We start from the raw sequence: 15,931 nt of genomic DNA, 5'->3' as shown, positions 1-15,931 counted from the left end.
GTCCATGATTGTTGGGGGGGCGCCACGATCATTATGGGGGTCGCTGCAGATAGACTTGTTGGGCCTGGGGAAAGTACTCCTGCTCCTCCAGGACCACAAGCTGTGCCAGAAAGGCACATACCTGCAGTTTCAAGCCTTCTCGCCTCCTCTCACGTGGCGTGAAGGAGAAGGCCTGGAAATCCCGGCCCCCAGGGGATACAATCACAAAACCTTTCAAAATGGAGGCCCGCAGCCTCCTTGAAAGGTTATAGTGACCAACCCACCTCCTGAGAGTGAGTTGGTCGCCCACCCCTTGTCCCGTCTCAGTGAAAACCAGAAATAGGCAGGTTGGAGGCGGGTCTGAAAATGTTGCAATTTTGAATGCCCCCCCCCCGCCCATTTTTCACGGTTAAAATCCTGCCCAATGTTTTCAGGACAATTAACTTTTCTCTTTAGTGCAATTAATAAAATTGTGCGAGGCATCTTCATATTAGCCCTTACCATGCATTATTACTGTAGTACTAACGCTTGTTTCTGCATCACAATGCATGTGTTCAAAATTTACATAACCAACCAGAACAAGGAAAACAGTCACTTCAATAAAGGTTGATGCTATTAAAAGGTATTCTACTTTGTTCACTTCACATTTGTTTGTTTTTCTGTTTTACTAAAACACTGAATAAAAAGATTAACAAAATGCTTTCAAACAATGCACAAGCATGCCTTTCCCCTCATGAAAAGTAGAGGTCAGCATAAAAATCCACCATTCTGTAAACACTAAAGTTGTGAATTTAGAATGCAAAAGTTTATGGTTTGCATATTTCAGTTCATATCATAAACAAAATTTAATCTGATTAATTATCTGCTTGTGGTTATTTCATAACCATTGTCACCTACACAACTGCTGACAAAACATTGTTGGATTATTGATGAAATGTTCTAAGTGTGAGAACATCTGTAAAATTGACACTAAAATATTCCCAGCTTCGGTCAGTATGCATAAAATTTAAATGTTATGTCCTTTAAAAAAAAGCAGAGAAAAGACACCAAGCATTTACACACGTGAGCACTGTACTTTGCAGGCACCTAAAAGGAGATTGGAATGAAAGATCTATTTTTAGCAGATCTATAATCACCTTGTGATTTCCTTCAGTTTTTCATTACTTATTGCAGTAGTCTGATACAACTCCGAATAAATAGCCATTGTTTTCCCCACAGCATCTTCTATTGTCTGAAGTAAGTGAAAAAATCCTTCAAGTGAAAGGCACCCTCTGCAGATAACAATAATGGAAAAAAAATCATGATTATATGATTATATTTATACATGTTATTTAATCAAACATTGACACATAGTGGTAAAAAGGTAAACTGGCATCTTTAAAAAACATATAAGCACCTAACCTTAAACCTTCCTTCAAATGAGGACAATTGCATTTTTGCTAAAATGCACAAGGCACCACTTACACTTGTATGAATCAGAGAGATCAGTACATTATCTGAGAAACCAGTCATCTCTTTAACAACTGGTTATGAATCATGAAGTTTGTGACTGCTCGTCTAAAAGGTAAAAGATGAAACAATGGCAACTGAAACCTTCAGTTTTTGATGTTTTTATTTTGATTCCAATCTTTTAGTTATCTGTCTTTCCCAAAAAACCAGAGACAGATGATCTACTCCCATATCTCTGCTAACACCACTCTGAAATTCACTACCAGGAACAAATCTTCATTTTCCCTTTCAGTTTCTAGGTAAGCACCTGTTCTACATCTCCCTTCTGCTATTCAGCTAAGGTTTGAAGCTGGTTATGCAGCAACCTTTATAGACAACATTTAAGGGAAAAATGTTCAAGAGGTATTTATTCATGCTCTACAAACAAGCATTTATATAGTTGTAAAAATTAGTAAATTAATCTTTGTTTTAAAAACTGTTGGGATTTACCCACATCCCACCAAGATGTGGCCCTTTACCCCCTGGAGGTGCTTCATCAAGTACTAAAATTTAGACTTATACAATTATACAGCAGTAAGCCACTCAGCCCCTCGTGCCTGTGCTAGGTCTCTGAAACAATTATCCACCAAGTCCCATTTTCATGCCCATTCCCAGTGCCCTTTAAAATTTTTCTTTTTCAAATATTCATCCATTTCCCCTTTAAAAGCATTACAGATTCTGCTTTCACCACTGTTTCTGGTAAGATATTCCATGTGCTAGAAGCCCCCTGCTTAAAAAAGAATTGTCCTGGCCTTTTAGCCTTTCCCTTTTGCTCTTTTGGGGACTCAATTAAAGGTAGACAAGTTCAAGTACCAGCTGTCCTAGGATTGAACTTTTGGCTTTCTAAATCTTAAATTCTACCACTCACTGACCTGCAATGTCTGTACAATTTACTAATGGGTATTTTTTTAAAAAATCATATAATACATTCATCTTCTGCACCCAAAATACTTGTACAGTGCTTAGATTTCTTTCTCTGAATTCTAATTCTTTCATTTAATAATTTTAGTCTTCCGCAACAAAATAAATTTACAATGTTAAGAGAATGACTCTAGTTTATTGAAAAAACATTGAGCAATCTTTTTCAGTTTCACACATTTCTGTAGTTCTGTGTTAGGCCATTCAGCAACAGAAATTGATTTTTTTTTTCAAAATACAAGCTTAAAGGTACAAAACATGAATGCATTTTGAAACCTGTAAAGTACATCTAATACTCAAAGTGTTCACTTATCTAACTTTAGCAATAATGAATTAATGAAAACTGAGTATAAGCAACTGTGATTTTTTTTCTGGGTGGGGTGCATAGGTCATCTGCAAAAATTATTTAAGTGACATTGAAACCAATATCTCTATACTCTTATGATGAAGTATCAGACACATTTTATTTCATGTATGGTGCTAGAAATATGGGAATAAAAACTGCATTCCCACATTCATAAGGTCACAGTCATTGAGCAGCAGTATCAGAATTACTTTCCTGCGACTAAAGTACACTCTTCTCACTCAAGTATCCAGCTAGCAATAATAAATGGACACATTTTAGCCCCAAATAAAGCTTAATGCAGTGAATTGTGAAGATGTTACTGGCATGGCTTAATATAACAATGTTTCAGTTGTACTATTCAGAATTGTATGGAAACAAACCATACTCATTGGCTTGCTATACAGAACTAGAGAAGTAGGCACGGGTCCTTAAAATGACTGCATTTTGCACTGCATTCCTATCAAGTATGGAGTTAAACATGGCAAAACAGGAATGTTCACAGCTCCCATTGTAACAAATATTACATTTTTAAAAATATAAATAAGTTATAAAATATTTTAATGTATAACACGTACTTGATTGATTGCGACAATATCACATACTAATCGACAATCACTTGCAGGCTAATCAGTGATCTCAAAAATATTCATCTGATCAAACAGACAATCTTCTGTATGAATAAAATGCGCATAAAGAAAAAGGTAATTTACACTAGATTTTAATGTCCTTTCCTGTGCAAGAATCCAAAACTGAAAACAAAGATGTTCTCAACCACAATTTTCCAAAGTGTAGAACATAATGGCACTACCATTAGTAACAGGTACAAAAACTGGACTTTTTGTTCAGGAAAGGCTACAAGATGAAATATGTATTTTATTTAACTCTGCAGCTTCACACGAATATTGCAACTGCCAGTAAGATATCTCTTCACTTCCTTTCTGCAAGGATCATTCAAATATTTGGCATGTTTGTTCACTAAGTGAAGCATCTTAATTTAGTCGTATAAACATGTATTCCGAAAATGTATCATTTGTATTGCAATTTAAAGGCTCTTGCGTTGCATATAGTAAGTACTTCACGAGAGCTGGTACAGTGAATTAAAGTACACTTTCATAACTATTTTCATTTTGATTGTCTTTGCTTTACTCAAAAAAATTGAAGTACAAAGACTGCTTTCTCAGCATAGAAATTCTGGAACAGACGACCCTGGGGTTGGAACGGTGTTGAATGGGACATTTGCCGAAAAAAGGCCACTGCAGCCCATCTGGCCTGTCCTAGAGTTAGCTGACAGTAGCCAGTATAAAAGAAAGACTATAATGTACAGACAATGCATACTTGCATCACATCAATTAATATTATGGCATTGATAAGAAGATGAGGCTACTAATTCCGTGCTACAGATTGCGTGCTTTTTCCAGTTGAACAAATTTTCAGATGCCTATGATCAGACCACTGTACCCAGAGCTACACTAGCACCAGAGCTCATTCAGTATTTGGTTTACTAATGTTAATGGCCCTTATCATTGACGCAGAAAAAGACAAGCTTTTTAAAATTTCTAATCACTGTTTTGGTGCCACATATGCTTGAAAAACAAAGTTGTAAAATACTGAAAAATTGTATATTTAAATATTGGCAAAAAAGTTCAAAACTCAAAAACAGCCCTGAATAAAAAAAACCTTTGATATAAAGCAAGAAATTACACCAAAAGTGGACGAGTAACTTAAACTGTGGACATACCCAACATTCCATCACTTTAAGTACATGAAAGCCTGAATGGGGATACAAATTTTGAAGGCACAGAGTTCATTTTCTGGGGTTGTCTGTAGGCGTGCTCCTTTCTCCCCAGGAAAATTTTGATTTTTGACACTTTATTTGGTGCATTCTCCAGGATTTTGGAATATATAATGAACATGGTCATTGCATTTTTTTCATCTAACAAGGATCTTTTAATCAATTTTGTTGAAAACACTTCTCTAGTTGCCATTTTTGGGAATTAATGATTGTTCTTTATATTGTAAAACTTCTTTTTCCCCGTAGCAGCAGATAATCTATTACTGGGAGAAAAAAAGTTTTAATCTTTTAAAAAAAATAACCTAATAGCAAATAGAGGATTCTAATCGGCCATTGGACCAGTCCAGTCAAGGCATTAGGCAGCAAATTTAGAACTGTATCAGTTCTTTCAAATGTTGCCTCCGCCACCTAATGCTGATGCATTTCTTGAGGGGCAGGGTAAGTCCAGGAATATCTTCCTGTCTTCCCAACAACAAATGATGCTGCTGGCTGCTGTCTCTCTCCCATTCCCCATTGCCCCCAAGTGCTGCTGCTGGCTTTTCCCACCCGCCCCCTTCCCACCGCAAGTGTTTCTGCTTCTGGCTTCTCCCTTCCTCCCCCACAAGTACTGATGGCTTCTCTTTCCCCTCCAATTTGCTGGCCAGTTTCTTCGCTCCTTTCCCAGGTGCTGCTAGCTTTTGTCTATCACCTTCCCAAGTAGTGTTCCTCGCTCCTCTCTCTCTAATCCCCACTGCTGCTGCTGCCGCCATTAGCTTCTTTCTGCCCCTTGCCCTAGTTTGCACATCCTCTCCACTGCCAAGACTGCCCCTTCCCCCTGGTGCTTTGCTCCAAAGCTACTACAGTGATAAATACTGCTGTACACTGGACAGGAATTCTAGCCCACAATGCCCAGTGCTGTCAGTCAAGGAGGAGCTCAAGCAGATAGGAGTACGGAGTAGTAATTGGGGGAGGGGCTTGGTCCCTGATGATATTGATTTGCCAATGCACACACGTCCCCAGAATAGTGACTGCCTGTATTAAACACAGTGGGTTGGCATGTATGAAGGATCTTCCATTTTTCACTTTGTTTTGCAGAAATGCACATTATAAATCTATATCCATATACAATGAGGAATTACAGTTGGGTTAGTTCCTTGCCTGTAAAGTACATGCTTGGAAATCATGCTCCACTTTAACTGATCAGTATTACTCAGTCTGCATAACTACAGCTCTGGTGCTGAGAATATTTACATGGGTAATTTTCAATTCCTTGATCATTTGCCAAACATGAAAGATTCATTAAGTAATTCATAAGTACTGAAGTCACATTTGTCTTCATGAAGCTGTTCTTAAAAGTGTAAGTACCCATGAGATAAACAACAGCATTCAGTACTCCTCTTATTCAGTGTCCCAAATTGTTTAGAACAAATTATAGCATTAAAAAGTGTTATTACACAGTCTGTTTTATGACTATCATATCTGGCATGCATAATACATGGTCACTGCTATTTTCATACATTTAAAATCTGTTGCAGTAACAGGTCCATTTATGGATAAAGAACAAATGACCATACAAATAATGTTCCAGCAAAGTTTAATGTATTCTTTTTTAATACTAAATATTTAGTATGCTAAATTACCCTAATATTTCTTAGACTACTTCACTCATTCAAATTTAAAAGCATATCCTTCCCCTCCAGGGTAAAATCTGGGTGGTCCACACTGGAGGCAATTGTGCGTAACAAATGAAACAGCAGCATGAAAACAGAATGGCAACAAGAGCAAGAAAAAAGAGAAACCAATATAAAGAAAAAACAGAATTTATGACAATCTGTAATGGGCTGAGGGTTAGAGGTCAGGAAACAAGGGATCCTTCTCTTCATCAGGTTGCTTCCTGGTAACATCCTGATTAAGCTGACAGCTTGAATTATATCTGTTACATTCTGCAGTAGACAATCCATCTGTGCTAAGTCCTCTTCAATGCTGCTGAAGAAGCTTGGGCAAAAGCTTGGTCTTTCTTCCTTTACCATGGGCCTCAAAACAGTCATCTCCTTTCTATACTCTTTATTTGTCAGTATTCTTCAAAGAGACCTTTAACAAACTGAATGTGCTGTGTGCATCAAGCCTGCAGTATTGTTAGTCTCTCAAATAGAGCTAGGACTACACCCCTGGTCTGTCTCTATCTCTCAGATTTAGTTTAATTGTTGGATTGTCATCAAATTATTTCTGGTCCTTGGCATCAAGCCTAACCCTGGCTCCTTTACACAAAAAAACATGCTGGAGATTGAACCTTTCAAGTGATATATTTAGATTCTGTTGCCATGGTGCACTAGGGTCTGAAGCCCTACAGAACCATTTGACAGACTACAATAAAGCAGCTTGAAGCAAGTAATTGTGAGGAAAACGGAGAACATCAGGGCTGCTTTAATTTTACTTTTACAATAATTGATGTCTAACTAAAGATATATAGTATATCATTTACACGAGACTGGAAGTGATGTCATCAACTTCCATACATTTTGGCATTAACTCTCCATACTAACTGACTTGCAACATTTCTTTCTGAGAGCAATATTACAATGAACTGCATAGTTATATAGAATTACAGTGGAATCCCATGATTTTATACGTAGTGCAGCAGAACAGTTAAATTATTACCAATCCAACTTAAATAGTTCAAGAATGGCTATCTTTACCAGTAATTTTGACATGTGAAAAATTTGTTGATATCAGATTTGCACGTCACTAGATTTGTCTGCACTGTCATATTAGTGTGTGTGGTTCTTATCATTTAAATAACCAATATTTAAAACATAGCAGCTACAAACTACTTTGACCTCTGTTAAGATTTGCTAATATCAGATTTATAAGTCACTGGAATTGACTGCATTGTCACATATTAGTGTGTGTGTATTTTTATCATTTAAATAACCAATATTTGAAACACAGCAGCTACAAACTATTTTGCTTTCTGTTTTAACCTACTGAACCTCAATTTTAGTAAATTAACATTAGCTCACCCTTCTGTACTGCACAACTATGAGACTGCACACTACAGCCCTACAAAGCATCAGTTCCAAGCCAGTGTCTGCAAACCTGGGACTGCAATTGTGTACACAATGGCTACTATGTGCTGTGTCATGCATCATCTATGTGCTTCCATATGCACACACTAGGCTCTTGAGTTTCAGAGGAAAATGGGCTGCCAAATGTATGCTTTGAATATAACCTAACCACACATTATATCAAAAGCAAAATACTGCAGATGGTGGAAATCTGAAATAAAAACAGAAAATGCTGGAGAAGCTCAGCACGTGAGGCAGCATCTGTGGAGAAAGAAACAGAGTTAACATCTCAGGTCGAAGACCTTTCATCAGAACTGGAAGATGTTAAGAGTTAAAGGCCCCGATTTTAGAATGGAGGCGGGATGGCAGCAGGGGGGTGAATGGGCGCGTGGATAACCCGACTAATAAAATATGTCCGTTTCGCACGCGACCGCAAGTGAATTGGTGCTACTCAACGTGGCTTCCGGGTTTGCCGTCCGAAAGCTGCGCAGTGGGCGGACTGCGCACCCGCATCACAGGCTGTCAGCTGGAGGAGTTCTATTTAAAGGACCATTGCTCCAAAGGTTTTTGCTGGAGCAAAGACCCAGAAATCATAATGGAGCAGCACAGGGGCAGGGCTGCTCCAAGGTTCAGCAATGCCTCACTGCAGCAGCTACTGGACGGGGTGAAGAGGAGGAGGGAAATCTTTTACCCAGCTGACGGGAGGAAGTGCCCTTTCTCTGCCACCAAGAAGGTCTGGCTCAAGGGTGTCTGACAGACGGTCATGTTTTTCATTTATATTTATTTTTTGCTAAAGTCACATTAAATGTTATCATTCTCGCACCACTACTGCCACGTCTTACCCATTGTTGACTGGCTTTTGTGAAAGGGCCCTTTCATGAGGTTCATCATGAATGGCGACACTTAATGCCACCCAATGGGTCACTTTACAGTGGGTGTATGTGTAGTAGCAGGACTGTTTTGTGCAGGAAGGGGTGACGAGGCTGGTGATGTTACTCGTCCTCAGATGTAGTGGTGAACGCAGCCATGGTGTCCCCCATCTTGATGGTGTCAGTTTGAAGAGGTAAATATGTGTGAATAGAGGAATTGTGAGGGGAAAGTAACAATTTTCAGTGAAAACACAAAGATCTCCCAGACAAAAGCTTACGTTCAGCTTCATTGGAACAGTGTGAGAGGCCAAACATAGAGAGGTCAGAGTGGGAGTGGGACGGGGATTTAAAATGGCAAGCAACCAGTAGGTTAGGATCATGCTTGCAGACACAGCGGAGGTGTTCAGCAAATCGTGACCCTGACCTGCCGGTTGCTTGCCATTTTAATTCCCCGTCCCACTCCCACTCTGACCTCTCCATCTTCGGCCTCTTACACTGGTCCAATGAAGCTCAACATAAGCTCGAGGAACAGCACCTCATCTTTCATTTAGGCACTTTACAACCTTCCGGACTCAACAATGATTTCAATAACTTCAGATCGTAACCACTGCTCCCACTTTTTCGGACAGCAAGTGCTGGTAATGGCTCTGCTGTTGCCATTTACAGCTACTCCTGTCCAATCTCTTGTTTCTTATCCTGTCCCATTACCACCTTCCTTGCCTTGCACCATCATCCCTTTTGTCATTTAATCACTTTTGACCTCTACCCTATCACAGACCTTCCCTTTTGTTCTTTCCTCCCCTGCAGCCCCCAGCCCCCACCTTTCCCAGGCTCTGTACTTGCTAAAAAATTTTTAACTCTTTAACATCTTCCAGTCTGACGAAAAGTCTTCGACCTGAAACATTGGCCCAGATATTACCAGGGAGGCGGGATGGCAGCAGGGGTGGGGGTGTGGGGGGGGTCGACTGGGCGCATGGGTAACCCGCCCAGTAAAATCCGTCCGTTCCCCGTGCAATCGCGGGAAAATTGAAGCCACTTACTGTGGCTTCCAGGTTTCCTGTTGTCAACCTGCGCAGCGGGCGGACTGCGCACCCGCATCACAGACTGTCAGCTGGAGGAGCCCTATTTAAAGGGACAGTCCTCCAATGCTGTTCCTGGAGCAATCAATCAACCAAAATTATAGAATGGCGCAGCCCAGGAGAAAGGCTGGTCCCAGATTTACTGATGCCTCACTCCAGGTCCTACTGGATGGGGTGAGGAGGAGGAGGGATATTTTCTACCCGGCGGATGGGAGGAAGTGGCCTGTCTCTGCCACCAAGAAGGTATGGCTTGAGGTGGCAGAGGAGGTCACCAGCAGCAGCGTCTCCCGCACCTGGATATAGTGCAGGAAGTGCTTCAATGACCTAACTATGTCAGCCAAAGTGAGCACACTTACTCATTCTCCTACACTCCGTCTTCTACATCACCGCCCCCACCCCACAATTCCTTCTGCACTGCCAACACTACTCTATCACATCACTCCTCACACCCACTCAAACCTCATCCTCAACTTACCTGCACATACTCACCTCCCTAGTACTCATCCCACCACTACCACTCAACCCAATCCTCATACAATGTCATGGCTCTGACTCATACCCTCTGATGCATCTCTTTCACGGTCAGCCTCACCCAAACCAATGCATTCAGCGGTTGGCCACGTCACCATCCCTCACTCATGCCTCTCTACTTTCTCCACTAATAGGAGAAGAAAGCCCAGAACGCACGGGAGAGGACGAGGACCGGAGGGGGGCGGCAACATCAGGTCGTCCTCACAGAGGTGGAGCAGGAGGCTCTGGAACTTAGCTGCACCCTCGAGTGCCTGTCCGGGGACAGCGAGACTGCCACCCGACAAACGGCTGGTGACAGAACTTTAACATTCAGCACACACAATAGCAATTGATGTTAACATGCCTTGTCATCTTCAGCACCTCAACATCTGTCATCATGCTTAATATTGCTTTCTGTTCTCTTACAGGGCCTTCAGCGACCGCCATGACGGCGGAGAGTGATTTCTCAGAGGATCTTCCGGCCTCTGAGGGAGCACCGTCGCATCTGAGTGCGCATCTACCAGCGCAGATACTCACACCTCGGTGGGTCCCCATCCTCACTTAGTTGGGGTTGCACATGGTGAGTCACCACACACGTGAGCAGGAGCAGACACTGGTGGCAGAGGCAGCTGTGGAGAGTCTGCGTCGGTGGGAGCACTCTTCTCCAGGCTCTGCTCAGCTGGACACAGATGCTGAACCATGGGGGGCCATACATGAAAAAAAGAATGATCGAGGGGCAGCGACACATTTGCGAGGTGCTGGAACAGGTGCCATGCGCACTCTCCAGAACCGCGCAGTGGATGGAGGAGTCCAACTCCGGCATGAGTGGAATGGTGGCACAGGTACGGGAGGGAATCTCTGAGATACTGTCACGTGAAGGCATCTCTGAGATAGTGTCGTGGGTAAGTGCAGGAATGTCTGCGATGGAGGGAAGGCTAGCCTCCATCGAGCTTCAAGCACGGCTCACCAATGAGTCCATTCAGGCCCTGACAACAGCCCTTCAGACTCAGGGTGAAAAACATTCTGCCACCTTAAACAGGCAGGCAGATACTCTGGCACTGGCCTTACAAGGCTTCACACATGTCCTCCAAACTGTCGTCCAGCAGAGTGGTAGAAGTGGTGCGGGCCTGGCCCGGGGAGGGAAGATGGCAAAAGGGGACAAGGAAGTGGGGACGCCACTCAAAGCGCCCCCACGTCTCACCCGTTGCCCCCCTCTCAACCAGTACCCACAATGTTGCCTCCTCTCCGGTGCAGGTGGAGCAGTCTTTGGAGGGGCCTTCACAGGCACCAAACTCCAGAGGTCGTAGGCCCAAAGCATCTAATCGGTCAGGACATGAACAAAAGCAACCTGCCACTACCTCTGCTGCAGCCACAGGGGAGGCACCACGTAGGAGTACTCATAAGCATAAGGCAAAGGTTTTGTGAGCACAAAGGGGATGCACAAGGGTGTTTGACAGTTTGTCATGTTTTTTATTTATATTTGAATTTTGTTAATGGCACATGAAATATTATTATTGTCACCACTACTGCCATGTCTTGGCCATTCTTGACTGGCTTGTGTAATAAGGCCCTTTCATGAGGTTCACCATGAACACCCACACTTGATGCCACCCATTGGGTCACTCTACAGTGGGTGTATATGTAGTTGCACAACTATTTTGCGCAGGGGGTGGGGGAGGGGGCTGGTGTGGCCACTGCTCTGTCCAGGTGGTGAGGACTGGACTCTTCACACTGTCTGATGTTAGGAGAACCGTTCACATATCAGTGACTCCCTGGCCTCTCGAGCAGCCAGGTGAGCCGCTGTTCTGCCCATGAGTTGCTCCTCCTTCTCTGCCTCCTCCTCCTCAATATGGGTGGGCAGATGTGGATGTGGCCTCCTCCAGCGGCACCCTTCTCTGTTGTGCCCTGTTGTGCAGGGCACAACACACGACTATAATGGGCTCGATTTTCGCACCCCCAAGCGTTCGTGGCGGGGGGGCTGCGAAAATCGGGGATTCCCGGGGTGGGTCTGCAGCCCATCTCCAACCCGCCCACTTCCGGGTTCCCCAGTGACGCGCTGACATGCGCGCACAGTCCCTGCATGTGGGACTCCCGCCGGCAATTAAAGCCGGCGGGGTGCCACTTAAAGTAATCATTAAGGTATTTCAGGTCGTTTAGAGACCTGATTAACATGACATTTTAGGAGGGGTGGGAAACACTCCCAGTTCAAATGGACATGTTGCAGCCATCAGCCTGTGGCAGCTGCAGAGGTTCATTTGACAGAGGGGGGAAGACCCTCACTCATTTGGACAAAGTTTGGCCTCCACCACCCTCCTCCTAACAATAAAATTCACCAACTTGCACACTTACCCCGGTGTCCAGACACATGTACCTACCTTGCGGACCCCCTCAAATGTATATCTTCCGGATGGGGGCTGCCGTAGCTGCAGTCATAACCTCCTCAGGGGACGAACAGCATCAACAGCATCTCCAGCATCACCAGCCTCACCGTCCACCTCTGACACGTGGAGCCCCACAACACAGTGCTGTGATACATCCACCTGCACAGCAGGAGGGAGGGCAATGGCAGAGAGAGATGCGTCGCAGAAGGCATTACCCTCACCACAGGGTCTACAGACCGAGGCTCAGCTTCCTGGACCTCTCTGAGCAGCAGTGCACACGGAGGCTCAGAGTCATTCGACATGTAGTCGTGGACATCTGCAGCCTCCTTCATGCCGAGCTGTTCCCGGCTGGCCCGAGCACCATCTTCTCACCCTTCGCTGTCAAAGTCACCACTGCCCTCAACAACTTCTCCTCCGCATCCTTCCAGGGTGCCACCGGGGACATCGCCGACGTCTCTCAGTCGTCTGTACAAAAGAGCCCTGCAAATACACCTACACCCACTCTGCAGTGACACAATGGGTGGGATCAGTTGTGGGTCTTCAGAGTGATCCTCAGGAAAGGCCATTATTGCACAAACCAGACAAAATTCACAAAGACGTGGCAGTAGTGGTGACAATATAATATGTTATGAGAGTTGGTCAGAAATTAAATATAAGTAAAAACCGTGACAAACCCTTGTGCATCCCCTTCATGCTCACGACATGTTTGCCTTACGCTTCCTACTGCACATAGGTGATGCATGCCCTGTGGCTGCAGCACAGGTACTGGCAGGTTGAGTGAGGCTGACCATGAAAGAGATGCATGAGAGGGTGAGTATGAGATAGAGCCATGAGATTGTATGAGGATTGGGTTGAGTGGTAGTGGCGGGATGAGTACTGGCTAGTTGCGTAAGTGCAGGTAAGATGAGGATGAGCTTTGAGTGGGTGTGAGGAGTGATGTGATAGAGTAGTGTTGGCAGTGCAGAAGGAGATGTGGGGTGGGGGCGGTGATGTGGCAGACGGAGTGTAGGGGAATGAGTAAGTGTACTCACTTTGGCTGACCTACTTAGGTCATTGAAGCGCCTCCTGCACTATATGCAGGTGCGCGATATGTTGGTGGTGCAGGTGACCTCCTCTGCCACCTCGAGCCAGGCATTCTTGGTGGCAGAGGCAGGCCGCTTCCTCCTGCCCGCCGGGGGGGCAGGGGGGGGGGGTGGGTGGGGGAGATCTCTGTCCTCACCCTCGTCCTCACCCCATCCAATAATACCTGGAGTGAGGCATCATTAAACCTGTGAGCAGCCTTCCCCCTGGGCTGCTCCATGCTGTAATTTTTCCTATTTCCTGCAGCATCAGTCAATGGGTACTGCCCCTTTAAATAGGGCTCCTCCTATGCTGCGCATGCGCAGTCCGCTCGCTGCGCAGCTTTCCAGCGCGAAACCCGGAAGCACAGGTAAGTGGCTCCAATCAACCTTCGTCAGGTGATAATCTCCGAAAGTTTGTGATTTTAAAATAAAATTGTTGGACTGTAACCTGGTGTTGTAAGATTCCTTACATTTGTCAACCCCAGTCCATCACCGGCATCTCCACATCATGCTAATCTCTGCAAGACCTGATGCTAAAAGAAAAATGATTTGTGAGATGACTGAAGAACATGTTGGAAAATCAGCTAAAAATGATTATATACCAATTAAATGTGCCAGTTAGTTAATATCCACTACCAGCAATAAGCATATACAAGTAAATTAGTTATGCTTCTTTTACTTCTCACCCTCTACCAATTTTGTCAAGATTCTCAGTTGAGGACCCAGTGTCTTAGTATTGGATCTGTCAGGCTGCTCCTCAAATTAAGCTTTCTTAATCAACTAAGATACAAAATAGTGAGGACAGCAGTTTTCCATTACCACTGACAAAAACATTACAGATGTTTGCTTCCAAAACAATTTTTGGAATGATGCAGCATATTTAACAAGTAACTGGACAAAATGACTGGGTAGTGCAGTGTGTTGCCACAATGTCCTTCCAGATTGAGAAGCTGGGCTTGAATCTAGCACAGACTGATGTCACTTTTGTTTGCCAGCCATAAGAGTCTTTTGTGAAAATAAATTTGAATATTCTCAAACCAGTTTTTACTGGATACAGATCTATATCCTGAAACAAATTCAGCACAAATTTGGCAATGTCACTCAGTAAGGTAAACTGAGGAAGTTATGTTTTTTTTAAAACAAAAATGTAAGTTTCATGGGGATTAATAACAGTGGTGCGAAGTGAATTTTAAAATGTTCCCTTGCAGTTACTTTAATGTTGGAAAAGAACAGACTCAGCTCTTTACTCCGTTATTTAAGAAAGGTGAGAGAGGGAAACCAGGGAATTATAGACCAGTTAGCCTAACGTTTGTTGTCAGGAAATTACTAGAGTCTGTAATTAAGGATAGAGTGTCTGAACACCTTGAAAATTTTCAGCTGATCGGAGAGACCCAGCATGAATTTGTAAAGGGTAGGTCATGCCTAAAGAATCTGATTGAATTTTTGAAGAGGTGACTAAAGTAGTGGAGAAGGGACTGTCTATGGATGTTGTTTATATGGACTTCCAAAAGGCATTCAATAAAGTCCCTCATAAGAGACTGTTAGTTAAAGTCGAAGCTCATGGAATTGAGGGCAAATTATTGAACTGGTTAGGAAATTGGCTCTGCGGCAGGAGACAGAGTGTATGGATAATGGGCAGGTACTCAAATTGGCAGGATGTGACTAGTGGTGTCCCACAGGGATCTGTGCTGGGGCCTCAACTATTCACTGCATTTATTAATGACTTAGATGATGGGATAGAGAGCCACATATTCAAGTTTGTCGATGACACAAAGATAGGCAGCATTGTAAGCAGTGTAGATGGAAATATAAAATTACAGAGAGATATTAATCGATTAATTGAATGGGCAAAACTGTGCCAAATGGATTTCAGTGTGGGCAAGTGTGAGGTCATCCACTTTGGATCTAAAAAGGATAGAACAGGGTACTTTCTAAATGGTGAAAAGCTCGAATCAGTGGAGGTGCAAAGAGACTTAGGGGTCCATGTACATAGGTCATTAAAATGTCATGGACAGGTGCAAAAAATAATCAAAAAGGCTAATGGAATGCTGGCCTTTATACTAGAGGGCTAGAATACAAGGGGGTAGAAGTTATGCTACAGCTATACAAAGCCCCAGTTAGACCACACCTGCAGTACTGTATTCAGTTCTGGGCACCGCACCTTAGGAAGGATATATTGGCCTTGAAGGGAGTACAGCGTAGATTTACTAGACTGATACCTGGACTCCAAGAGTTAAATTACGAGGAGAGATTACACAAACTAGAGTTGTATTTTCTGAAATTTAGTAGATTAAGGGGTGATTTGATCGAAGTTTTCAAGATACTAAGGGGAACTGATAGGGTAGATAGAGAGAAACTGTTTCCGCTGGTTGGAGACTCCAGGACTAGGGGACATAGCCTAAAAATTATAGCCAGGGCTATCAGGAGTGAAGTTAGGAAACACATCTACACGCAAAAGATGGTA

At 43.4% G+C, this 15,931-nt stretch overlaps 1 protein-coding gene across 2 annotated transcripts in view; it reads right to left on the bottom strand.

Moving 5' to 3' along the window:
- kiz (kizuna centrosomal protein) overlaps positions 1-15,931 on the bottom strand; it is a 184,341-nt gene that overhangs the window by 86,262 nt on the left and 82,148 nt on the right. For both annotated transcript variants that reach the window (XR_010963565.1, XM_067988390.1), the window contains exon 7: positions 1,116-1,250. Coding sequence is in view for 1 of the 2 variants with exons in the window: in XM_067988390.1 (XP_067844491.1) it covers positions 1,116-1,250 (135 nt within the window). In the remaining variant the exon portion in view is untranslated. The remainder of the gene's footprint in view (positions 1-1,115; positions 1,251-15,931) is intronic.

This window comes from Heptranchias perlo, chromosome 8 (assembly GCF_035084215.1).
Source record: "Heptranchias perlo isolate sHepPer1 chromosome 8, sHepPer1.hap1, whole genome shotgun sequence".
NCBI classification, from domain to species: domain Eukaryota; kingdom Metazoa; phylum Chordata; class Chondrichthyes; order Hexanchiformes; family Hexanchidae; genus Heptranchias; species Heptranchias perlo.
Note: the sequence above shows the minus strand (reverse complement) of the source record. Positions and strands in the feature narration are given on the sequence as shown.